We start from the raw sequence: 26,705 nt of genomic DNA, 5'->3' as shown, positions 1-26,705 counted from the left end.
GGCATCTCGAGCATTTCACTGCCAAGCACGTGAATGACAATATATTCTGCCTTTTACATTTTTTCCGTACCGCCCTCTGCCGTGCCAGTAGGGTCTTGGCAGGGGCGGGGCCAACTGGCAAAGCCAGAATGAAAGCTTTCGAGATGAAGAGATGTTTTGAGACATTAACGTTTAGGGAAAGATGAACACATGCATCATGGCATCATGAAAAAGGTGGGTTCCTAGCATAAAGGAAGAAATAAGCAAGATGGATTTCACCATCTGTAAGAAAGAAAGAGAAAAGAAAGAAAGAAGGCCAGAAAGAAGGTAAGAAAAATAGTACTTGAAGCATCCCACATGCCAAGGCAGGGGCTTTTGAATTTTTTTTCATCACAATGAATTTCTTGCACATTTCACTAGTCTGGTTTAAGCCACGCTTCGCCGTCGAACACTCTTGATGCGTCTTTAGGGACTCACCAAGCTTCTCCCCAACGTCCTCTTCATCGGAGGACAGTGGGCCCAAGTGCTTGTCATCCTGGGCGTCCCTGGAGAGCCGGAGGACGCCGCCGTTCATGGCAGACGTTGCCGCGCTTATCTCTTCTTGGGAGAACCGCGACGCGTTTGGAATGTGCGGCAGCTCGCCCCACGTCCAGCTGATGGTGTTCTCCTCCGTCTGGCTGTTGACGTCCATCATCTGGTTCTCGTACTCCGTGTCAGACTTTGGGCTCGAGGGCCTCGAGTTGTGAGGGCTGCGAGAGGGTGCGACAACAGTTTCACTCTGGGCCCATTCTCAGTTTCATACGTCAAGTGCCGTGCTATGTAAGTCAGTGAGAGTTTTTGCCGACGATGTGTTAATAATTATATTTGCCACTGCCTAATGACCTGAAACCACAGCATGATTATGAGGAATGCCATAGTGCACGCCTCTGGAAATTTCAACCCTCTGGGGTTCTTTAACATGCCCCCTTAAATCCGAGTACACGGGCCTTGAGCATTTTTTGACTGCATCGAAAATAGATACATTGGCATCAAGACATAGATAAATAATTTCACCACGTGTTCTTTATTTTAAAGACGATAGTCTTTCTTGGGGACCTCCGACACAAAAATTTTGGTCTGTCTGTCTGTCTGTTTGTCTGTACATTTCTCTGTTTGTCCACTCTTAACGGCATCTGGTACTTGAAACAGCCGACCCCATCCGCAGCTACCACAAATGTTGCTCAAGGTTGAGCGTTCATGCTTGTGCAATTGTCAATTAAAAAGCAATTATTGCACATGTCTGGGGCACCATAAAAACTTGCATATATTCTGCATATGCATCTCTTACGAGAAAACGCATACATAAGTAATTTTAAGGACCGTAGCACTTATCACGTTGAGCTTACCATGCAACGCTTGCACGGAATGGGGCGTGTTTCCAACGCTATGCTAAGACGAGATGGTGGTGGCACCTACCAGTCGCCTCGCGTTCTACAGCTTATCACCTCTGAGAGGGGCGCGCACGGCCACGCGCTTTGCTTTCCAAAAGAAACTGCCAGATGGCACTCATGTCTCACGTGTGACGTAACTTGATGCGCTCGTTCGCCTCCGCTGCACGCTCGAGGCACTCTAACGCAGTGCGTTTGAAATACCATTCACCGATTTTCTTGCGCAGAACGTCAAATAAATGTTTTGTTAACTCTCTCCACACGCAAAACTATCGTCTTTCGACGACATTTGCAGATTACATGCAAATACAGGGCCGATTCTTTTAATGAGCAAATCACAAAGATGTTTTATGCCTCATCATGTGTCACTTAACATCTCCTAATTTTCGGAGCACGGACTCTGGGGTTATTTTCCGTAGCAGTCAGCCACAGCTGGGACCACATTTGCAATGAAATCCATGCGCGACTAGCCCACACTTGCACCCTGTGCTGACTGGACATCCTGCATCACTTCTACAGTGTTGCACCTGATGTGTCGAGCATAATATAGCAGTAGTAACAATGGTTGTAGTTGAGTCGGTTATCGTAATTTAGTGTTATGTACATTTACTTTTCACAGATACAGCACTGCTCTGACCTTCCCTGTAACTCTTATATATGATTTTATTGAGACTAAAAATGTCTACCTAACTAAACTTTCTATAAGTATGACTTGCTCACATTCATATCAAAGGAAAAAAAAAGTGATATAGCCAACATCACTTCGACACGCAAACCAACAGTTCACACAAGGTATAAATGGTAGCTAAAATACCACTCAAATTAGCTGCCTTCCTGTACACTCAATTCAACCGCTAACGTTCCAGCACTGCTGTACCTGCGAGGTGGCGTCAAGTCTCCGTCACTGTATGGGTGGAACGCCCCGCCCGCTGGAAATGTCACCGACAGCCTCTTGGGTGTCATGGTTCGCTGCCACTCCTCGCGCGCTGCACCTATGTCTGCTGGCATGGTGACTGACCGGCTCATGAACATGGTCGCTGGGGCTGTGGAAGTAGACGGTGTCATCTGTGGCGACGGCGACGAAGACGACGGCGCAGTGACGCCAATGGCCGCCGCACTCCCGCTCCGCTCTTCCTCAAAGTCACTGTCCATCTGGAAGATGTCCTGGTCGTCGTTGCCCGACATAGATGTGCGGCTGTGCGGGTCCTCGTTGATGCGTGACCGCCGCCGGATGGGGTGCTTCTTCTTCCGCCTCCGCTTGCCTGACTGCTGCTGTTGGTGGCTGTTAGACGAGGCGTACTTCGGTTCATCCGGTTGTTCCGCCTCGTTTGACGGCCTCTCGTCCTGCTCCTCTTCACAACCGGTGATGGCCGACTCAGTCTGCACGCCGATAGACTCCTGGGGTTGCTGCATCGACGCGAGGATGGGAGAGGGCTTGTGCACCCGCGTTGTGGAGGGTCGCCGGGGCTCGGCTGAGGGTGCTAATGGAATGGGCGTTGCCGGCGTTGTACCCGTGATGGTGGGCAGCTCATCGTTGGTGTCTGTCCCCACATTCAACTCGGCCAACGGGAGGCAGTCGGGTCGGTTGATGTTGTTTTCCAGCTGCTGGCTGAGCGCTGCCTTAAGCTTGTTTAACTCCTCACCAATGTCGTGACAGTCGGGCAGCGGGGACGTGGCCAGGTGAATCGGTACATGGTCCTGTTTAAAAGTTCAGAAAAGATTTCCGTGATCAGTTGAGTAATTCTAAACAAGAACATTATAGGTCAGCTTGGAGTAATGAAAACCAATTTTGTGTCCAAACTGATGTGGCAGGACTGCATTTGTTTCTAGAGAAAAAAGCATTGCTCAAAGCTTCGTTTCTTAAAGGACCCTTGACAGTGAAAGTGTTATTCACAACTTTTTTAGTTATTTGTAGCTTCACGTATGTTAACGTCAAAATTAAATCATAAATGCTCTAACGCATCATATAATTTATGGTAGCATTGTTAAAACAGACTGATTTTGCATCAGTTTGAAATACCCCGCCACAACCACCTTAAGAGCAGCCCAAAAACACAGCAAGATGAGGGACAAACAATATTCCTCGCCGAGTCTCAGTCGAGGCATTGTGCTTTCCCCACAAATGTTCTCCGATGCCAACAATACTTGCTTGACCTTTGCAACGTCACGAGGGGGCCCCTGTCTACGCCAAACCACAGAAAATGTCAGTTGTACCTGAATACTCGGACAAGCACAACCCTTACTTTAAAACCAAATTAAAATATCTTACAGGCAATGCTCGTCACTAATGATAAGTCAGAAGAGCCTCCGTATGACTCTGTAAGAACACAAGCATTTCGAGTTTCCAAATTTGGTGCCAGGGGTCGTTTTATGTTTGTCATTAAACATGAACTACATTGGATCCCCAGGCAATCAAGAGACTTGGTAGCAAGTTGGGAAATTTAATTTAGCAGCATGAACCACATAGTCCAACAACATTTTTTATTGAAAAAGTACTGACACAAAAAATTTTAGTTCGGCGCTTTTTAGTTGGAATACCTTGCTGGGGCTATATAAGTCCTAACATGACACACTGCTTGCTGCAGCCCATGACAGATAGTGATTTACAGCGTGGTTATCTCTGATTGATCTCAGTTTCGCTTCAGGAGAGGTCCGAAGATGAGAAGCTGCCGGATGCAATGAAATGTAGAGCGTGAACTGTGACCCACTTTTGCGCAGCGTCGTCTGCCGACGTTCTTTCACCTGCCACATGAGCCACGTCATTGTCGCCGCATGATGAAACAATATTTTTGAGGCTTCTACACTTTCAGCATGTTAGCCACAGGCATAAACTCAGGAGCAGCCACAACATAGCACCCTCCTGGCGCAAGCGCGTCAAAAGTACAATGGTGACTAAAATTCTAGTTGCGCCAGCTCGGAACTCAGCCACAGTAGCGACGTTTCTGATGTTCGGGGTCACCATTCAGGTCACCTACAATGCTGTCAATTCAGCGACATGCCTCACACAGCAATTAATTGCAGACGCCAGCTTTAAAATTCAGGTATGAATCACCTCAGAAGCAATATTAATATTTTGAGATTTGGTAGATGATGTACGCTTGTTCACGAGAACCGATCCCACAGGCTATCTCAACCGTCTAATTTCGTGCCAGTGCCTGTTAAGTTAATTTAACCAATTTGATCAAAATATGGTACAGAGAGTTAAAAAATCACGATTTCACAGTGCTAAAGTTTACGCAAAGTAATGTAACGTGAATTTTAACCTTTGTTCTCTCGTATAACAACAAACCTACGGATAATGAAATCCAAAGCAATAGAGCACCCAAAGAATAAGCTACCAATCTAAACTGATTGATTGTGTAACTTTAGCGTATCTTTCATAACAGCAAGACACGGGACGTGCATAAGCATTAGAGGTGTCTTTTTAGTTCATAAGTATAATATTGTTATGGAAAAGAAGAGACGCCGTATCGCCGAGGCTGGGGATTAGATATATTCAAAACTAGCGGTAATGGCGTGACCAGTTCACCAGTGATTGAGCGGAGACAGCCCTTCGTCTTCCTCGTCAGGCACACACGCGCGTCGCCCCCTAGAACATTAGTATACATGCATGTAGCATAACCCCCGGCGGCACAAGCGCCATTTCGGCGCATCTAAATGTCAACATCGCTAGGAGAGTTGTAGGGCTTCAAGCACACAAAATGTACAATATCGGTACCCTGTTGGGCACATGAAGGCGACGGGGTGGCAGGACCAATTTCATATGTTACAAGAGTAACCATACGAAGGACTCGGTATGGGCCTGTGTTGCGAGTAAGCAGTTGTTCTGACAAGCCAACTTGACGGGTTGGAGACCAGAGAAGAACCAAAGAACCGGGCGGAAAGTGTACGTCGCGGTGTCATTGGTCATACAAGCGCCGTTGCTCCTCTTGAGAGGTCAGAATGCGAGTACGGGTGATTTCGCATGCGTGAGCGGCCCAAGTGATAGCATCCCTGGCATATTCACTGGTCAGTAGTTTAGGGGACGGTATGACGGTGTCTAGAGGCAATGTTGGTTCTCGGCCAAACAGCAGAAAAATTGAGAGTAACCGGCAGTGTCACGGCGCGAAGAATTATAGGGAAATGTGACATACGGCAACGCGAGATCCCAGTCGGTGTGGTTTGTAAAAGTTCGATTTAGACGCTCCGTGAGTCCATTGCTTTGCGGGTGGTATGACATAGTCAGCTTGTGTCTCGTTTTACAGGATTGCAAGATGTCGGCTATGACCTTCGGCAAAAAGGTGCGGCCATGGTCTGTAAGCAGCTGCCGTGGGGTCCGTGTTGCAAAATCACGTCCTTGAGGAAGAAGTCCGCGACATCTGTGGCGCAGCTTGTTGGAAGAGCTCGTGTGATGGCATAACGCGTGGCGTAGTCGGCCGCCACGGCTATCCACTTGTTACCCGAGGAAGACAAGGGGAAAGAGCCAAGTAGGTCCAAGCCAACGCGGAAGAACGGTTCTGACGGAACATCAAGTGGTTGAAGGCGTCTGGCGGGAAGTGTCGATGGTGTTTTGGGGCGCTGACATTCCTCACAATCCGCAACGTATCTTCTGACTGAGCGTGCAAGCCCTGGCCAAAAGAAGCGTCGGCGTATTCGGTCGTAAGTGCGTGACACACCAAGGTGACCAGCAGACGGAAGGTCATGAAGTTCATGTAAAACTTCTGAGCGAAGGTGTTTAGGAATGACAAGCAGCAGAGCCAATCCGTCCTGCTCAAAACTTTCGCGGTATAATACATCATCGTGGAGCACGAATGAGCGATGGTACTGATTGGAAGATGGTGATTCGAGGCACTCAATGATAGCACGCAAGGACACATCATGGTGCTGCTCACCACCGATGCATGTCATTTGCGAAAGATAAAAGACGCAAGGCTCGGTGTCGGTGTCAGGCATAGTGCTCGACTCAGCAACCGGGTAGCGGGACAGGCAGTCTGCGTCCTGATGTAGGCGTCCTGACTTGTACGTCACTGTGTAAGTATACTCTTGGAGTCGCAGAGCCCAGCACCCAAGCCGGCCAGTAGGATCCTTCAGTGACCTAAGCCAACATAGCGCATGATGGTCAGTTATCACAGAGAAATCAGTGCCATATAAATATGGGCGGAACATTGAGACTGCCCAAACAAGACCAAGACATTCACGCTCTGTAATGGAATAGTTGCGCTCAGCAGCTGTGAGGAGGTGGCTAGCGTAGGCGACTATTCGGTCGTGTCCCCGTTGGCGTTGGGCTAAGACGGCTCTGAACCGTGACCACTAGCATCGGTTTGAACTTCCGTCGGAGCGAATGTGTCAAAGTGAGCCAATATGGGTGGAGCGTGAATAGCGTGATTAGGTGAGAAAAAGCAGCAGCTTAGTCGGTACCCCACGTAAATGTGATGTCTTTCTTTAGAAGCTCTGTGAGGGGTTGAGCGATGGTTGCAAAATCTTTCACAAACCTTCTAAAATAGGAGCAAAGTCCTACAAAACTCCAGACCTCTTTGGCTGACTGTGGTACAGAAAAACTGGTGACTGCACGAATTTTCTCGGGGTCCGGCTGCACACCAGAGGCGTCGACAAGGTGGCTCAACACTGTAATTTGCCAGCGTCCGAAGCGGCACTTCGACGAGTTCAATTGGAGGCCTGCAGTGCGGAATATGTCGAGAATAGCTGACAAACGCTGAAGGTGGGTCTCAAATGTTGGGGAATATACAACGACATCGTCAATATAACAAAGACATGTTGACCATTTGAACCCTTGTAGCAGAGAGTCCATCATGCGCTCGAACGTGGCTGGGGCGTTGCATAGCCCAAATGGCATAACCTTGAACTGATATAGGCTGTCTGGAGTTACAAATGCAGTCTTCTCTTGGTCTTTTTCGTTGACAGCAATCTGCCAGTAGCCGGAACGTAAGTCTATTGTGGAAAAGTATCGGGCGCTGTGGAGACAATCGAGAGCGTCATCGATGCGGGGTAAAGGGTAAACGTCCTTTTTCGTGATTCTATTCAGATGACGGTAATCCACGCAGAAGCGCCACATGCCATCTTTCTTTTAACGAGCACAACGGAGGACGCACAAGGGCTCGAAGAGAGTTCAATAATTCCTTTGGCTAACATCTTGGCGACTTCTTGTTTAATTACTTTACGCTCAGTGGCAGACACCCAGTATGGTCGCCGATAAATGGGATGAGAATAACCTGTGTTAATGCGATGCTTGACGGGTGAAGTTTGGCCAAGTGGACGGCTGTCGATGTCGAATATGTCGCGGTATGAAGCCAGAAGGCGGCGTAGCGCGGCTGACTTCTCAGGTTTGAGGTCCGGGGCGATCATGGAACGTAAGGTCGCATCAAGGCACGTGGCATCCTGCGAGCGATGTGCGTGCTCGGGACATACGTCTGCCCTAAAACAGGTGACGCGGTCGTCCATTAAGGGTCTTAGCGTGGCGACCGAAATTCCTTGGGGTAGCACTTGTTTCATGAAACCGAAATTGATAACAGGTAAATATGCTCGGTTCGATGCCATGGTTACGATGGAGTGTGGGACAGTAATGTCACGTGCCGGGAGAACATCAGCAAACGGCGTCACGATATAATCAACATCAAGCACGGGAGAGAGTGTTGCCAATTCGACGAATATGAGAGCTTTAGGCGGTATCCGGAAGAAGTCAGTGGTGCACAGGCTGTTCGGGAGTTCAGGGTGAGAATCTGGGAGAAGAGGAAGTTCTAGGCAGAGAGTACTGGCGGCACAATCTATCAGGGCAGAATGCGTCGATAGGAAGTCCATGCCAAAGATTAGGTCGTGCAGCAATTTTAAAGCACCGTAAATAAAACGGGGACATGGTGGCCGGCAATACTAAAGCGAACGGTACACATTCCAGTGATGGCCACAGTTCCACCATCAGCGACACGGAGGGCTTTAGTTGCTGCAGGCGTGAGGACTTTTTTGAGCAGGCGACACAGATTAGCACTCATTATGGACACTTGAGCTCCGGTATCAATGAACGCCATCAAATAAATACCGCCCACATACACCTCAATAAGTTCGTATTAGTAGGGAGCGTCAACGGAGGATTTGGACCAGTCGCAAGTGATGCAGCACTACCTCCCAGAGCTGCATGATCTAGTTTTCCGTCCGAGAGGATCCATAGTTGACCGGCGACGGACGGATAGCGGCGTGGTTGGGGCGATGGGGAACGGCGGCGTTGAGGTGACGGCGAACGAGCGGTAGAGCGGCTGTTAGGGACGTCGGAAGAAGGGTACACACGACTGGGCGAATACCGATGGGAGTCCTCGTATGGGCGAGAAGAGGTAAAATGGCTCCAGTTCGAGGGCGTCCAAATGCTGTGGCAGTAGCGGGAGATATGGCCAACTCGGTGGCAGCGGAAGCAGATCGGCTTGTCATCTGCAGTTCTCTATTCCTCCGGATTGCGGGATCGCGGAAGAAAATGTGAGTCATGGCGTGGTGCATTTGTTGTCATTGGTCTGGAGACGGGTCGAGAGACAGGGCAGGCCACAGAAAAACCGAGCTTTGCAATTTCCTGCCTCACGACGGCTTGAATAACGGAGACTGCCGGGGGCGTTTGTGCGGCGCCATGGTCGAGCGGATGTGGAGGAAATGGTGCCGGACTTGACGCCTCAAGCTACCGTCAAACTATTCGTGTCATGCTGTCCTGTATGGGTGGTGTGGCGCCGAGATCGGTGCAGGTGGATGTAACAGCCGTGTTTGGTAGCCACGTAAATTGAGGCAGAACACGGCGGCTTTTGGCCATTTCGAAGCGGCGGCATTCCTTCGTAGTCATATCTACGGTCGTGACGTTAGTGTAGACAAGCAAGTTGAAGGCGTCGTCCGCAATGCCCTTTAGTATGTGGCCCACCTCGTCACACTCTGTCATTTGCTCGTCAACACAACGCGAGCACGTCCTGTATGTACGTGACATACAGGACGTGAGGACTGCACACGCGTGGCGAGTTCTTTTCGCGCTTCCATTTGGCGACCGGACGGGTCCCCAAAGATGTCGTGTAGTCTCTCCTTGAAGGTATCCCAGCTGGTGAGCTTGGTCTCACGGGCGTCAAACCAGACCCGTGGGGTGCCCTCCAAGTAAAATATCATGTTGGCGAGCATCATGGTAGGGTCCCATCAGTGTGTCTGGCTAACACGCTCGTACATGCGGAGCCAGTAGTCACCGTCAAGCCCAGGTTGTGCGGAGAATGTACCGGGATCACAGAGGGTGGGCATCGTCAGGTATGTAGGGGCTGGAGCTACAGATGAAGACGCTGACGGGCTGTTGTCATTGGTAGCCATGGCCGGTGCGGCCACTGCAAAGCTTCGTAGTGAAGATCGGGAACGTTCCACCTCCACCAAATTTGTTACGGAAAAGAAGAGACGCCGTATCGCCGAGGCTGGGGATTAGATATATTCAAAACCAGCGGTAATGGCGTGACCGGTTCACCAGCGATCGAGAGGAGACTGCCCTTCGTCTTCCTTGTCAGGCACACACGCGCGCCGCCTCCTAGAACATCAATATACATGCATGTAGCAATATATTGCATAAAAGTTTGTTTACAGAATCAGTTTTGACAAAGTGGGACCGACCCAGTAAAGAAAAACCTAGAGTAATATCCTGTATCATCCACACATCACCCTAACTCACAAACTAAAAAAAAAAGTAAGCGTAAGAACAAAAACAAAAAGATCACTGCTTAACTTACCGATTCTTCAGTGACCTCTTCGACAAAGAATGCCTCGCCAGACTCTCCAAGCTTCATGTGAATATCTACAGGTTTCCCGTTAATCTCAATGTCGACCTGCACACACATGCAAAACACACGGGACACAAATGAAACACAACCGAAAGAAGGTTCTACCTCAGTTTGGACACTAGTGCTAAATAGTTAACCCTTTCACTAACGTAAAAAAAGGCAGAAAACTGTGCCAAATTTACTGTTCGACATATTGACTTCACAAAAACTTGAGGATAGAGAGAGCTACGACGACACAGTTTCATCACACCACACTCTGTCCCTGGTTTTTTTTTTTTTTTTTTTTTTTGTGCGGTCAAGATGTCGAACACTAACCACCAACTAGGTCAAACCCAAGTTCTCCAGTGCCTAATTTACTGAAATTTACTTTTTGATTAATTTGTAAAGCTCTTTTTCTTTTTGCTGAATGAAACAGTACCATTCTTTCGATTCAATGTCGTGGCCCCTTGAACTCTCACTTGCGTTGAAACCACAGCTCTAACATGGCTTCACTGCATGGCAATACAATGAAAGATAAGGATACAGTAGACTCTCATTGAACGTAACTTGAAGGGACCGAGAAAATGTGTTTTGCATAAGAGGAGCGCCGTTTACCGAGAAGAGAACTGTGTTCCAGCATTCAAGTATGAAACCAATCACGTCACAGGCAGTTGTTTCATTTAAGTAGCAGTTTTGTTTAACAGATTTCCGTTTACCGAAAGTCCACTGTAGAACGCAAGCCAAGACACAAATGACATAACATGGGCAATTGTAGCAATTTGGTGTCAAGAAACACAGCTATGACAGATACAGTAGTCAATGATTCCATGAGGGACTGGTCTCTATCGATGAAGAGGGCACAAAGTTTGGTACAGTCACCCGACACCTATCCTCGTCAACGGGAGGGAAAGCGTTAAAGCCGCAGTAATGCCAAGGACAAACTGCCATCTTCGGAAAGGTAAATACTAGAGATAAAAAGTTTATTTAAAGCGTCACAATAAGAGCGCCTGCCTGGAAAGTTATCGGTAAGGCTCGAAGAGCCGTATAACTGACGAGGTCTTATCGCTGAGTTGTAATACTGCTGTTGCTAGGCCGCTTACAATACGGGCACCAGGTTTGACTTTGCTGATCATAGCTTGGCGAACTCAGACTCGGATGGAGCCACGAGTCCAGGTGAGTAATATTTTGGAGAGTTTGAGTTGGACTAGGTACGGTTGAAGAAAATTTTTCTGAGTGTGTTCTATCTAGTGAGCCCGGCTCAAGAAAGCTTTGACAAGCCCAAGTGAGTCCAGAGCGCAAGATATATTTCCATGCAAGTCTGACTGAGTTCCACTTCTTTTGCCGACCTATCCTCCCGATACTATTTCTTTTTTTTTTGTTCCATCACAGCTATGATCTGTATGAGGCTAAGCCACTTACTTCATTTAAAATTACTCCTTTTCCTTCTCTGCCTTCATTGTTTCCTACTTTTCTGTTTCCCCTTAACTCTCCTCCAGTGAAGGGTAGCAAACTGGAGATTGGTCTACTGCAAGCCGTCTCACATTCCACATATTTTGCTGACCAAGCAACCCTACAAGGGCCAGGCAAGTAGTGCGATCGAAGACTAATAATCCTGTTGATAAATTAAAACTTCAGCATGTACAAAGTTTTCCTACTGCTTACCCAAATGTGTATACTGAGAAAATGTGTATGCAAATGTGTGTACTATATTTTCACTAGTATAACACGCACCATTTTTTTTCTGAAATTTTCGCTAATGCGCCTAATACAAAAGTTTGTCTTGTACACTGAAAATGTCATGCGATCTTGAGTGACGAATATGTCCATATTTTATTAAGAAGTATGGTAAAACTGTGCATGAAAGCATTTGTAAGAAGATACGTAATCTTGTTATAATAATGAAACAACTGTAATCTCATATGGAGGCTACATGCTCCTAGCAGCACAGGGATCATGGAGATTACGTCCACAATACAGGTTCGCCACCATTACATGCACTATCTTGTAGTTCGAATTGTTTCTTCTTGATATATGAAACCCGTGCAGCTTACTATGTCATAAATAAAAAAGGCATCTCATGTAGGCACTAGTGGTGTCTTTCAGGACTAAATAATGTAAGTTTGAATAACCAACCACACCATTTACCATGATGTTGTTGCGCCCATGATCTACCAGTAAGAAAAATGAAAGCAACATTTTGTAATCATCAGCATCACTTCTGGAGGCGAAGCTCCTCTTAGTCTAACATTATCCTGCGTCACATGTAACCGGCAGTATCTCCCGGAGAGTATAATAAATGGTGCTGTCTCATCACCATTTCTCGTCTCATTTTCCAGATGGCGTTGGTCCAATAGAAGTGTGTGCAATAGGTTGGACGGATGCATGGACGGGCAAACAGATGCACAGACGAACACACGGATGGATAGATAGACAGGCGGACGGACTGATAGACGGAAGCACGGACGGACGGATGAATGCACGGACCATCACACGGACCGACACTTTGCCCGGCTCATTATCATTCACTCTGTGGATATGCTGCGGGTTTTATATGAAACCTTTTGGCAATCCAGCAGTAGTTGCAGCTTCTAGCTTCCTGTCATAATTTAGCTATTGTGTGTGTGTGCTTCGGCGGTTTTGGAGTTCACCATGCGGCTCGATGGTTGGTTAAATGGTTAGTTATGTGTTCCCCCCGAGCCTTATACTGCCGTAGAGGCAATAACGGTGATGTGCTTCGAGGTACTAACGACGCGGCGCGAAAGGGTTACTCAGGGGCCGACAGCAGCAACCCAGAGATGGTGCCCAAGCAGAACAACTTTAGACAGTGCACTAGAGAATGCGACTTCGAGCAATAAATATTGGTTTTCTATGCTTTGGGACAGCGTTACGAGTTTTGTGCAACTGCTGATGGATATTCAATGCTGTGTGAGATTTTGCATTTCGCAATGAATAAACTCTTCGTGTGTCATGGTGTTGATATATCATGTGCCCAATATATCTTTTTTTTTTCTCTTTGAAAGTCGTAAGAAGTATGGGGTGCATCTTAAAGAAAGGTGTGACTTATACACTTGTAAATAGGGTAATATATGATTTTTCCATTGGACCAGGTACCAGCCAAGCAGACTTACTAGTGATGATGATGTGTGGTGCTTTGTGGCGCAAGGGCCAATGATGGCCAAAGAGCGCCATTTCGATGAGTAGAGATGCGGACAATGATATGTTGCGTGGCTGTATAGGGGCCTTAAAATTCCTCGCAATAATGCGGGTAAAAACATAAGTATTAAGATCATGGCAGTGGCGTGATATGCATAGTAAAAAGGGTGACAAAGGTTTTGATAATAAAAGCATGCAAAAATATTTGGCACTAGCACAAGTGCCTCATCAGCGCCCTTGTGTCCAAGGGCTGTGAGGCAAGTGCTTTTAAATATAGTCACTGCAGCAGCAACCTCTCTTGAGAGGTCACGCTACACAATGCCTGGGTATATTACATGATAAAAACCGACATCTTTTAAAAAAGCTAGCAATGATTTATGGGTGAAAAGTGGTTCCCTACCGACAAACATTGCGGGGTGTAATGGTATATGTTGTCGGTAGGGTAATGGAAAGTGTTGTCTTCTTAGAGTGTCTAATTGTTTACATTGGATTAAAATGTGAAGAACTGTTAATGTCTCACCACATTTATCACACAATGGTGGATCGCCACCGGACAAAAGATGTGTGTGTGTCATGTATGTGTGTCCTATCCTGAGTCTTGTTAGTGTTACCTCTGTTAGACGCGATTTTGATACTGGTGGCCAATGGCCAAGGTGTGGCTTGATAACGTGTAGCTTGTTTTGTGTGTGTCTATCCCACTTGCTCTGCCAGTAGTCCCCGAGCTTTCGTTTGAGAGACAGCTTAAGATCAAAGGGCGGGATCGATATGGGTGTAGTGGCACTGATTTCGCGGACGGATGCAGCAAGCTGATCCGCCATCACGTTGCCTTGAATCTCTCGGTGCCCTGGCACCCAGCACACTACAACACGTTGGTTGAGTGTGTAGAGTGTGCATAAAATAGAGTGAAGTGAGACGAGGACAGGGTTTTTTGTTTTTTAAGACTGTGCAGAGCCGTTACAACACTGAGGGAGTCTGTATAAATTGCTGCTTTTTGTATTTCTAATTATTTGATGTGCTTAGCTGCCACAAGTATCGCGTAGGCTTCCGCTGTGAAAATACTTGTGCCTGGATGTAGAGGGCCAGCATCCGAAAAAGAAGGGCCGATAACAGCGTAGGACACAGAGGTGTTGGACTTAGAGGCATCTGTGAAGAACTCAGGACGTGTGTATTTGTGTTGAAGTTCCAGGAAGTATGTTCGAATATAAGCAATAGGCGCATGTTTAGTAACTTCTAGGAAAGACACATCGCAATCTATAGTCTGCCACTGCCACGGTGGCGGGTATGCTACAGGAGCCATTAAACTGTGTTCAAGTGACACTCCAGTGTCCTCAGCTAGACCCTTCAGGCGAACTGAGAAGGGCTGCCTCATCGAAGGCCTGTTTTGAAACAGAATGGAGCTCGACAAATCAATAATGGTAGAGTATGAGGGGTGCTTCTTGTCTGCCTTCACCTTAAGAAAATATACAAAGGACATGTAAGTTCTCTGTAGATCAAGCGACCATTCATTTGACTCAACGTAAAGGCTTTCTACAGGGCTGGTGCGAAAAGCACCCGTAGAAAGGCGGATGCCCAACTGGTGCACGGGGTCCAGCATCTTCAAAGCACTTTGAGTTGCAGACTGATAAACAACGGCCCCATAATCTAAGCGGGTGCGAATGAGGCTTCGATACAGATTCATGAGGCATTGCCTATCACTACCCCAAGTGGTACGTGACAACACTTTTATAACATTCATGGGTTTTAAACATTTTGTTTTTAAATACTTAATGTGCGGTACGAAGGTCAACTTGTTGTCCAAGATTAAGCCTAAGAATTTATGCTCTGCATTGACAGACAGACGTTGACCGTTCAGTTCAATGTCAGGTTCTGAGTGCACGCCTCTCTTTCGGGAGAACAAGACACAGGTGCTTTTTTCTGGGTTCAACCGGAATCCGTTTTCCTCTGCCCATTTGAACCCCTTGTTTAAACCTAACTGAACCTGCCGCTCACACATTGCTAGGTTGCATGACTTAAAGCCAATCTGGACGTCATCTACATATGAGGAATAAAACATGTTGCGGGGGATGGACAGGTGCAAGGAATTCATTTTGATAATAAAAAGTGTACAACTAAGTACACCACCTTGCGGTACTCCCGTTTCTTGCACAAATGTTTGGGAGAGAATACTGCCCACACGGACACAGAATTTCCGATTGGACAAGTAACTCTCGATTATGGAAAGCATTCTACCGCGCACACCCAGGTGAGACAAGTCTCTTAATATGCCGAAACGCCATGTTGTGTCGTAGGCCTTCTCGATATCGAGAAACACAGAGAGGAAGTATTGTTTGTGGGCGAAAGCGTCTCGGATCTGTGCCTCGATACGCACCAGATGGTCGGTGGTGGATCTACCCTCTCGAAAGCCACATTGGTATGGGTCGAGCAATTTATTTGTTTCTAAGTAGTGGAGTAAGCGGCAATTAATCATTTTTTCAAATAGCTTGCAGAGGCAGCTTGTTAACGCTATAGGTCTGTAACTTGATACAATAGAGGGATCTTTTCCCTGCTTCAAAATTGGAATTATAACAGCCTCCTTCCAGGCGGAGGGGATCACACCCGAAAACCATATGCGATTAAAAAGAGAGAGGAGGGTTTCTTAAGTTTCGGAGGGTAGTTCCTTCAGCATCGCGTACATTACGTTGTCAGAACCTGGGGTAGATGTATTACAGCAGCTGAGTGCTGTTCGCAGTTCTGCTAAGCAGAATGGTGCATTATATGCCTCATTTCTTGGGGATTTTCTTTCTAACTTTTGTTTTTCTATTCGTGCCTTGTAATTCTGGAAGGATTCGGAGTAGTGTGAGGAGCTCGATATGTGTTCGAAATGTGTGCCAAGAAAGTTGGCTTGATCCTCCAAGCTTTCCCCGAGGCTATTAACTAGTGGAAGAGAATACGTTTGTTGGCCCTTAATTTTCTTTATCTTATTCCACACTTTTCCCGCGTCTGTGTACGAGTTGATACTCGATATAAACTTTGTCCAGCTCTCTCGTCTAGCTTGTCGGCGCGTTCTCCTTGCCTGCGATTTGACCCGCTTGAAATTTTCCAGGTTTTCTACTGTAGGGGAATCGCGAAGCAACGCCCATGCTTTGTTCTGAGTGGTCCGTGCTTTCCTGCATGTGTCGTTCCACCATGGGACTCGCTGTTTAGAACACATGCCACTCGTTTTGGCAATACATTTAGATGCAGCATCAAGTATAAAAGCTGTAAAATACGTGACAGCGTCATCTATGGTCAGGGCAGACAGCTCAGTCCATGTCATGTGTGTAAGAGTTCTATACCCTTCCCAATCAGCTGAGTCAATCTTCCATCGAGGAACCTGCGGGGGTAGTTGATCTTTGTTCGGCGCACTCAGGATGATTGGGAAGTGATCACTCCCATAAGGGTTTTTAAAAACGTTCCACTTAAAAACAGGTAAAAGGGACGGTGATGAAATGCTAAGATCTATGGAGGAGTACGTGTTGTTTGCAAGGCTAAAATACGTAGGCTCCTTCATATTTAAAAGACATAAACTAGAAGAGAAAAGAAGCTGCTCAATGAGACGTCCTCGCGCATCACAGTGAGCATCGCCCCACAGGACATTGTGTGCATTAAAATCACCTAGAACCAGAAACGGCTCTGGGAGTTCATCTAATAATGATTCTAGGTCACGTCTGTGTAGCTGTTGATGCGGTGGTATGTACACAGAACATATGGTAATGAGTTTGTTAAAAAGTACAGCTCGAATGGCCACTGCCTCAAGGGCTGTTTGGAGCTTCAAATGCTGGCATGCTATACTACGATTAGCTATAATGGCTACACCGCCAGATGGTACGACAGCATCCTCCCGGTCTTTTCGGAAAATAATATATTGCCGTAGGAGGTCCTTGTGCTTAGGAGTTAAGTGCGTTTCTTGCACACATAGCACTTTCGCGTTAAACTTACTCAGAAGTTCTTGGACGTCATCTAAATTTCTAAGTATTCCTCTTACGTTCCACTGTATGATTTTGTCCATAGTGGAAAAAAAAAGGGAAAAAGTGCTGTGTGCAGAAAAGACAGAGATTAGCTCATTTTACAGGGCCTTTGTCAGGCCCTGTAATCGGCGTTTTGTCTTTTTTGGGGCGGTCGAGAGAAGCTCGCCGCTCCTTCGGCGCTCCCTGCGCCGTTTGGCATGAACTGGTGTCCATAGCCTCTTGCAAGGCACTGGACGCCCGCTCTACAGAGCGATCTGTGCGTCGCTTAGACTTCGCCTCGATCGACGAAGTCTTTGTCCCCACAGAGCTGGGGGTCGATAAAGCCCCCTTGGCCTCGTGATTGCCCTGGCTGCCGTTAGAGCTTGTCGAGGTCGCTGGTGCGGACTGGCTGAATGTGGGCAGGGCAGCGCTAGCTGTTCCCGCTGTAGGGGCTTGTGGCATTGACCTCGGCACGCTAGGCGAGGTCCGGGCAAATGCCAAGGGCCTTTGTGGTGCCGCCCCTCGTTGCACCACTTCGGCAAAAGGTGTTTTTAGTGCCAATGTTAGTGGAACCGTTGTCTTGCTTCCTTGAATGTGATATCTTCCTTTACTTTTAGAGTTATTACTTCTTTTTCTTTTTTCCAGGCTGGGCATGCTCTGGAGTATGCGGGGTGACTACCTTCGCAGTTAGCACAGAGGACCTCATCATGACTACATTCATCAGCACTGTGGCCGGTTGTGCCACACTTAGCACAGATCAGCTGCCCTCGGCAGCTCTGTGATGCATGACCAAATCACTGGCATTTGAAGCAATGCCTCGGGTTCGGAATGAAGGGTCGGACATGGAGTTTTATATAGCCAGTTTCGAGAGTCTCAGGTAAAGTGGTTGAGTTTAAGGTGAGTATTAAGTGCTTTGTTGCTATTTCGTTGTTGTTGCGTCTGATTATGATGCGCTGGACATGTATTACACCTTGGTCCTTCCATCCATCAAGAAGCTCTTCTTCACTCAGTGTCATCAAATCTTCATCCGATACCACACCCTTCACTGTATTCATTGTACGGTGTGCACTCACAGAGACGGGGATGTTACCAAAGGCTACGAGGTGCGAGAGTTTATGGTACTGTTCCTTGTCTTTTAATTGGAGAAGCAGATCTCCACTTGCCATCTTCGTGGCCTTATAACCGGTTCCAATGGTTTCTCTCAAGCACTTGGCCACAAGGAATGGTGAGATTGCTCTAGCTTTTGTAGATGATTGTTCGCAGAGGAGGACATGGTATTTTGGGAAAGTTTCTCTGTTTTTTGACCAAAGTAGTGAAGTTGCATCGGTGCGTACCCTTTTCGAGGCACGATCAGTTAGAGAGGGGGTCGAGGATCCCATGGGAAAATGTGTATTTTTCGGTAACGGCGCCTACCACTCACCACGGAGTCCAACAAGGGGACGTGGCAGAGCATGTGGGCATGCCTGCGCAACGCCAGCAGTACGCAGTTACTATAACCCAATATGGTTTACCCTAGTTTGGATAGCCACACAAGGTAAACCCTTGCCGCCAGGAAAAATTGGAAGTAAAATGAAGTGAGGAGAAGACAGGAAAGATGTAAAGTGAGAACAAAAGACGAAGATATAGGGAGAGAGAGATAGGAAAAGGCGACTGCCGATTTCCCCTGGGTGGGCCAGCCCAGGGGTGCCGTCTACGTGAAGCCGGGGCCAAAGGGGTGTGTTGCCTCTGCCGGGAGGCCTTAAAGGTCCAATCACCCAGCGTCAGCTCAACCCCCAGGATCCCCTTTTCCCCGGGCACGGCAAAGCCACGCACGGCTAGGCGTGGGAGGGAGTAGAAACTCCCCCGTTAGCTCGGGTCCGTGGTGTCACTACACACCAAACGCCTACTTTCGCAGGCGCCCCTGCGGGGCAGACTTACTAGTGATGCACATAGTTTCTACCTCTATGAATTATGGCAATATAAATTAATTAAAAAACAAAGCAATGACGTGCAGTTTGAATGTGAAGGTGTTTTAAATATGGAACACCTTCTACGGAATAAATATTACTATGCTCATTACATTTACAACTCAAAAATATGGCTGCCTCAAGATACTTCTTATTCTTGCAGAGCTTTGAAGTCATGAGCACAATTTATTGTGTAACCCGTAAGGAGTGAGAGCCATGCTCTATGGCTGCCAGCAGTACAAATACATCACTCTCCTCACTCATCAGTACAGAGGTTCACATTTGTGACACAACACAACAGACGTTATACCTTGCAGCTTAACTGAGGCCCAATTAACATTAAGCACATTGATATTGTTACGATGAAAAATGTTTATTTGAAGATGGGTTGATGGAAAGGGGCTGAATGGCTGCCGCCTGGCACCGATCCACACGCAAGACAAGCGCTCTTCGTCCTCCCTGTCACACTAGCGTAGCACTCCTCCCCCCACAGACGAAGCCCACCAGGCGAGTAACGGCTACATGAACGAGGAGTCGCGCGGGTGAGAGCGCTTTAGGCGTACGACCTGAACAAGTTGTGTCTGCCGAGAACGATAGCCGTGATTGAGGAGATGAGCTATCGAGTACGTCAGGTCACCAAGGCGATCGACGATGACGAAGAGGCCGGTCTAACAGGCCAGAAACTTTTTGACACAGGCCACGCTTGCGAAACAGCGTTCAGAGCCAAACTATGTCGCCTTTGCCGCTCGCATCGGTGTGCACTTTCGTTGTGGCAGAAGGGTCAAAATGGTGGAGTGTGGGTCCGGAAGATAGCATGAACTTTAGCTGCCAAAACAAAGATTCGCAATCCGTTGTCTAGGTGAAAGCCGTGTCCCTTGTAGCAAGTTCAGAGGATACACAGTGTCGGCAAAACTGGGCACAAAACGTCGAAAGTACGCGCAGAGACCTAAAAGGCTTCTTAACTAGGGTTGTGACTGTAGTTGCTTAAATTTGCTCACTGTGGCGACCTTCTGTGGGTCTGGCCGTACGCCGCGCTTGTCCACTAGATGCCCAAGTACTAGCACCTCTCGGTGGCCAAACTGGCATTTTTTTTCGTTCGGGGTAAGGGCAGCCTGTTCGAGGCACGTCAAAGCAACGTCAAGTCGCTGATTGTCTTCTATAAAAGTGCGACCGAAAATTACGTCATCAAGATAGCATAAACAAATCTCCCAAATTAGGCCACGGAGAACCATGTCCATGAATCTTTCGAACGTTGCGGGCGCATTGCACAAACCAAACAGCATAACGTTGAATTAAAAGAAGCCGTCGGGTGTCACAAAGGCTGTTTTCTCTTTATCAGTGGAATGCATTGGTATTTTCCAGTAACCTGATTAGAAGTCCAGAGATAAAAAGTAGGATGCCGAGTGGTGACAGTCAATGACCTCGTCGATACGACGAAGTGGATACACATCCTTTTCCATCACGAAATTAAGGCGCCGGCAGTCGACACGAAACCTCCAGGATCCGTCTTTATTTTTCACGAGTATGACTGGCACAGCCCAAGGGCTAGAAGAATCTTGAATGCGCCCTTGGCCAGCATGTTATCCACCTGGTCAGCGATAACCTTATGTTCCGACGCCGACACGCGGTAAGGCTTCTGCCTTATTGAATGTGCTAACCCGGTGTCGATCCTGTGACGAGCCCGTATGTTGGGAATGCGCACTTCCTTAGCTTCCTGGCTGAAATCAAACAGTGATGTGTGCTTTCTTAGCACTTGACGCTTGTCGGAAGTCAGTGACTTGTTGACCATATTCAGGAAAAGTGAGGAGTCTTGAGGAACAGAAGGGATAATATCAGGTGCTTGGGCTTCATGCGATGTGTCGTTATTTAAAGCTGCAATATCAATGCTGGTATCCCCTTCATACGATGCAAGCCTCATACCCTTGGGTAGCACAACAGACTCGCCAGATACATTTGACACCCACAGTGTGGTTGTTCCGCGGGCCAAAGAGATGACGTGTCGAGGTACGAATGCACTTTTCTTCGTTATGATCGAATACACAGGTTTGGCAATAGCAGCAAGTGCATCAATGTCAACACCATCAGCAGCTACTCGAACTTTGGATACGGAATGTGCCAGGAGGACGACATCTTCAAGGAAGGCAAGGGTGCGCGAACAGGTAGAAGGTTAATCGGCAAGAGGGGGCAGGGAAAGCTTGCCGGTCACACAGTAAAGCGTGGCACCACACTGCTGTAGGAAGTCGAGGGCGAGAATTACATAATGCGTAGATTGAGCAAGAACTTCAAATTCAGCTTGAGATAACTTGTCAGAGAAATAAACATTCGCAGTGCACACACCAAGGGGTCTATGCAATTGTCCCTATACAGCATGAAATGTCCCAGCGAAACATTACTTTACGACCGAGTTTCATTTTAAAATCCAGACCGATGAGAGATACACTCGCGCCCGTGTCTACTAAGGCTGACGTAGCAACATTGTCCACTAATACACTGGCGAGTCGATGCGGTAATTCGGACGATAGGGCGTCCTGCTATCAGGGCCGCAAGGCCAGTTGGCTCCTCCGTCACCATGGTAATTGTTGCGCCGATAGAAAGTGCATAGTAGGTCCCTTGATGGTGCTGACATGGGACAGCGCTCAGGACAACACCGGGCAACGTGGCCGCGAACGCCACATTGGAAGCAGACGCTCACGAGACATGCTGCGATTGCCAGTGGGAGGATAATTGGCACGGCTGTCCCACGCTTCAGAGACTGCAGATGGACCGTGTACGAAGCTGTCGTAGACTTCGCAACCTAGATGGGCGTTCATTGCAGGGCTTGGTATCATTAGACAAGGTGACAAGTTGTATGCCTCAACGGAATCAGTGTTGATGAGCATCACCCCTGGATCGCACGGAGGAAGAGGCTCCCGAACCCGAGGAGACAGAGCAGACGCCGCTTTCGTCGGTCGAGCTCTTCCCGCACCACTTGGCGGATAATTGTCGCGAGGCCAGTCGGGGCTGGAGCGACATCAACCCTGGCGACAGTCATTACATTGGTCAAGCGGCCGAACTTCTGTGTGATGCGCCGAGCTCTTAAAGCTTCAAATGTGCGGCAGTTCAGGATGACGTCACTCACTGACTCCAGACTGTGTTTCGCGATGAGGTACTGGTAGATGTTTTCTGCAATTCCTTTCAGAAGGTGACCCACTTCGTCCTCTTCGATCGTCCTGGGGTCCAGGATTTTGCACAACTTGAGCAGTTCTTCAATGTACGTTGTGCAGGTTTCCCCAGGAACCTGAGCGTGCTGCATTAGCATTTGCTCAGCACGCCTATTTTTGGCCGCTGGATCTCCGAAGCACTTCCTAATCTCGTCGAGAAACTTCTGCCACGATGTCAAGCTCTCTTCGTGGTTTTCATACCACACAGACACGGTTCCCTTAAGAAAGAGGCCGACATTGATGAGCTGACCAGCGGCATTCCAACCATTAAACCGACTTGCCCGTTGGTAGAAGCTCAGCCATGCGTCCACATCCTCACCAGCTTTTCCTGCTAAGGTTTGTGGCTCGATGTAAGGTTGCCATGGGTGACTGGAGGCGACCGGTGTCGGGAGACCGGAAGCAGATGCCAGATGCTTTTTGTCCGTGTCGGAATCCATCTCTGGCGGCACACCAGCAATACGTCTACTTCGGCAAATCACCACGTATTGCTTCTCTGCAGTTGGTGCGTCATCGTTTGTAGGGAGTGCCGTTGTCGTACCCAGCACCTACACCGAACTGTTACGATGAAAGATGTTTATTTGAAGATGGGCTGATAGAAAGGGGCTGAATGGCTGCAGCCCGGCACCAATCCACATGCAAGACAAGCACTCTTTGTCCTCCTCTTCTCTGTCCTCCCTGTCGCATTAGCGTAGGAATATCTTGTTTTCTACATTATACACACTCTTTTTATTTTAGTTTAAAATGCGAGCCAGAGTAGAAAAGTTTATATAAGTGTTGTTTGTTGCATTGCAATGCCTACTAAAGAATGAATGTGTTCACGTGATACGCGGCGCCAGCTGTCAAGTAGAACAGTGTTACACATTCACTGTCATGGTTACAAGGCACACTCCCGGCTTTGCATGTGCAAAAATACTCCATAAGGTGGACGGACGACGACCACCGCTCATAGCTCAGTTGGTACGAGCATCGGACGTTTAATCTAAAGGCTGCAGGCTCAGACTCTGCCAGCTGCAAGTGGTCTTTTTGCCCATTATACTGTCTTTATATCTGAATCACAATTATTGTCATAAAGTTTAACTAGTATAATTACATCTCATAGACCTTCACAGGAGTCATTATCTGCTGGTTTTCATTGGGTTTATCAAACAAACAAAAAAACACTCAAAATTCTATCCTTCATTCACAAATGTTAAAAGGTCACTTAAAGCTTAGCATCCTGTCCCAAAAAAAGGCTGAATAATTAATTAGCTGTACTGTAAGGAATACATAGATTATCAAATAAAGAGCTGGCTAGTTAACTGGAATGTCAATGTATTTACACAAACTTTGAGCGCCAACTTCTTAAAGTCAACAATTAACGTACAACTCCTAAGCAATACAAAGCAATACAAATTCACTGTTGCAGCTGCTTCGAGCTCGGTGAGTTCTGACATAATGACAAGTCTTACGCAAGCAACACGCACGTGGACGGAGGGTGGACGTCAAGAGCACACTGCCTTTTTTTACATTACATCTTGCCACTGGAGGGCGTTCTCTAAAGCAATTAGTTACAAAAGTCAATTAGCAAGATATCTTCCCATCGCATTCTACAAATTGTCTGCGCATGGCATCTGTTCCTTGAATTAGTCACCTAGCCAACGTGACCGAACTGCAGCATCCATTACAGGAGATTCAATTACAACAGATCTGTTTTCATTAAACCGTACTGTCAAACAATAATGCAGCTGTCGGATGCCATTGCTGAAGGTTCCATATAAATACCAACGACCAGCTGTGATGCTTGCATAAATCTAAGTAACGAGGCGTTTTCCTTCTACGTCATGTAAATAGGGCAGGGTATCAAAACCATGACCTAAATCGTAGTTGAAGAAAGTCACAGTCGCCAAGCCATCACCATATGTGCTGTCGGAGTGCTGTTGTATCGATCAGGCGCTTTAAGGAACATGTCATTATACATAAATTGCTGCCAATGAGTTAGAAAGATTTATCTATCCAGAATCAACCCTTAGGACACCATGGGCTTAATGGTATAAATCATTATACTGCAGTAAGAGATTCATCATTGATTATTGTTTTTTATTGAGACCTCCGCTTTACGTACCGTATATACTCGTGTAAGGGCCGCCCTCGTGTAAGGGCCGCACCCCAACTTTGAAAGCGGATATTTCGAAAAAAAAAAAACAAAAGTTCAAAATGTCCCGCCAGAAAAGTGTAGTTAGTTCATTTACAGCCAGATGGCGCTGCACGCTTTTCCGCTTTTATTCTACTTCCGCCGACGCGCCGACCACGCTAGAGTGTACTAGAATGGGGGAGTGGGTCCACTGAAGGCTCCACGCTGAGGCGTTTTTTTCGGAAAATCCAGGTGGCGCTACCATCGCCTTCACCTGAAGACTTAGCCGTGGTTGCCATGGTTACAAGTCCCCTTTGCCACGCGGTTCGCGACGGGTGGGTAGTCTGATAGTTCGCGCGGTTCGCGTGCTGCTCGCGCGTCTGGCGCAGTCTCGCAGCGTTGTTGCTTCGTTCGTGCGTGCGTGGCCGTGAACGGCGTCGCACCGTGCTTCCGCGCCAGTTCAACAAAATCTAAATGTTTATATTGCGAAACGCCCTGCTCGTATAGGTAGTCACGCACGCAAGTACCGTGATTTCCACGGTAATTGTTTACAATCAAGAGCGTAAGTTGAATTTGGCTTTTGCGAAAACGTACGCATCGAAAGTGTAATATGAGCATTAACTGCGATGCTTTTAAAAATGTCAATATAACTGGGATATATAAGTAAGTTTGCGTTTGGTGCAAATTTAGACTCACGGCAGCAAATTGAATATGATGCAAGACTAAAGTTACCAGCTGTTATCACGAGAATTAAAGCTAAAGTATGCGAACCCTTCTGCAAATTTGCAGCTATTCGTTAGGGACGCGTGATATTATTGAAAAACTGAACCAGTCCTGTTGCGATTACGTGAGGGTGTTGGCAAAGGAAGTTTAGTCACATCGGACGGCAACTGTGCTATTCGTAGGAAATGACTTATAGGGCGGACGCACGTCCGTCGCGGTGGTTTTATGATGAGTTTTTGTTCGGCATCTAGTGCTGGTATACGTTGTAGGTATTAATGAAATATGTTATATTTTACCTTTTCTCTTCGTGCCTGCGGTACGTGTCCATGCAAACATTTGCTCGAAACATGAACGTGTTTTCACCTATAGATAGGAAGTCTGAAAGACACCAATAAAGAAGTGATATGCGCAAAATATTTTATTTTAAATTGACTGCGCAAGCTTTTCGCATAAATATAAAAAACAAAATAAATATCATCGAAAGACTTCGACACCGTCGCTCAAGGAACGTCAGGCTCTATGTTGTCCTGCTAAGCTTTAAGTGTTTTGCTCTCGCTCGTTTCGAAGCGTTTTCCCTGTTCATTCCCTTCACTAAGAAGTGAAGGCGAGTGAGCACGTAGAACGAAACGAGCTTTGTGCTCACTGCATCTTTGTGGTCTGGACAGCCGACCGCTTTCGAGTTCAGAAAATTAGTTTTCACCAATGAAAGGATGTCAGAGATGCTATCTGTGTGCAACATGGAAACACTGAAACATTCAGTAAACAAGTTTTCAAGTGAGGCAATGAAATCATACAGCTGTCGTGAGGGGTACAGAAGTCCACCCCAGTCGCATTGCTCCGTGAATTGCGAAGGGAGCTGTTCAGCAACCGCGACAGCTTTCTCAAACAGAAGCACTTCTTTGCATTGTACGCATGCCAACTTCAATACACACTTTCTGGCCACGTACCCTGCTGTGTAGTAAATGAGTCTCGAGTCACTCTTCTCCAAAGTCACATCGATGTGGTCAGCAAACTTTTCTGGCATCGTGGCAATCGTGCTTTCGACCTCGCCAAGTTTTCCCTGTGATATAAGATCATCAATTTTTTTGTGCGTGACCTTTAGACCCTGTCTGTCATGCACAGTGACAAGAGCGTTTATCATGTCAGGGTTTGCGTTTGCGCTGTCCACACTGTGCGCCAAGTTATAAAAGGACAAGCAGTTGACGGTTATTAGAAACTCATCCGGAGAGGGGTGCGCGTTGCAGCCACTTGACTGGCGAACGATGCCGAAGAAATGTTCCACGGGATCGGTGCTAAGTCGAGATGTCATGAGATATTTGAATCCAACGCTCTCTGTCAGGTACTTCAGCAATGAAAGGGTATTTGCTATAGTGACCCTAAAACCTATGGCAGTGGACTCGCTGAGAAAGTGCCGCTTGTTGTCACTGAATGATTCCCAGTCATTCAGGAAGT

General features: G+C 47.3%; 1 protein-coding gene across 5 annotated transcripts in view; it reads right to left on the bottom strand.

Moving 5' to 3' along the window:
• Positions 1-26,705, bottom strand: part of Lpin (phosphatidate phosphatase LPIN) — a 162,799-nt gene that overhangs the window by 38,379 nt on the left and 97,715 nt on the right. For 4 of the 5 annotated variants that reach the window (XM_075866171.1, XM_075866169.1, XM_037418975.2 and 1 more), the window contains exons 3-5: positions 10,127-10,222; positions 2,284-3,104; positions 457-728 (exon numbers count right to left, since the gene is read on the bottom strand). In XM_075866171.1, the coding sequence (XP_075722286.1) occupies positions 457-728; positions 2,284-3,104; positions 10,127-10,222 (1,189 nt within the window). Of the gene's footprint in view, positions 1-456; positions 729-2,283; positions 3,105-10,126; positions 10,223-26,200; positions 26,304-26,705 lie in introns of those variants that run through there. The other variant, XM_075866172.1, reaches the window with a different exon arrangement.

This window comes from Rhipicephalus microplus, chromosome 6 (assembly GCF_043290135.1).
Source record: "Rhipicephalus microplus isolate Deutch F79 chromosome 6, USDA_Rmic, whole genome shotgun sequence".
Lineage (NCBI taxonomy): Eukaryota > Metazoa > Arthropoda > Arachnida > Ixodida > Ixodidae > Rhipicephalus > Rhipicephalus microplus.
Note: the sequence above shows the minus strand (reverse complement) of the source record. Positions and strands in the feature narration are given on the sequence as shown.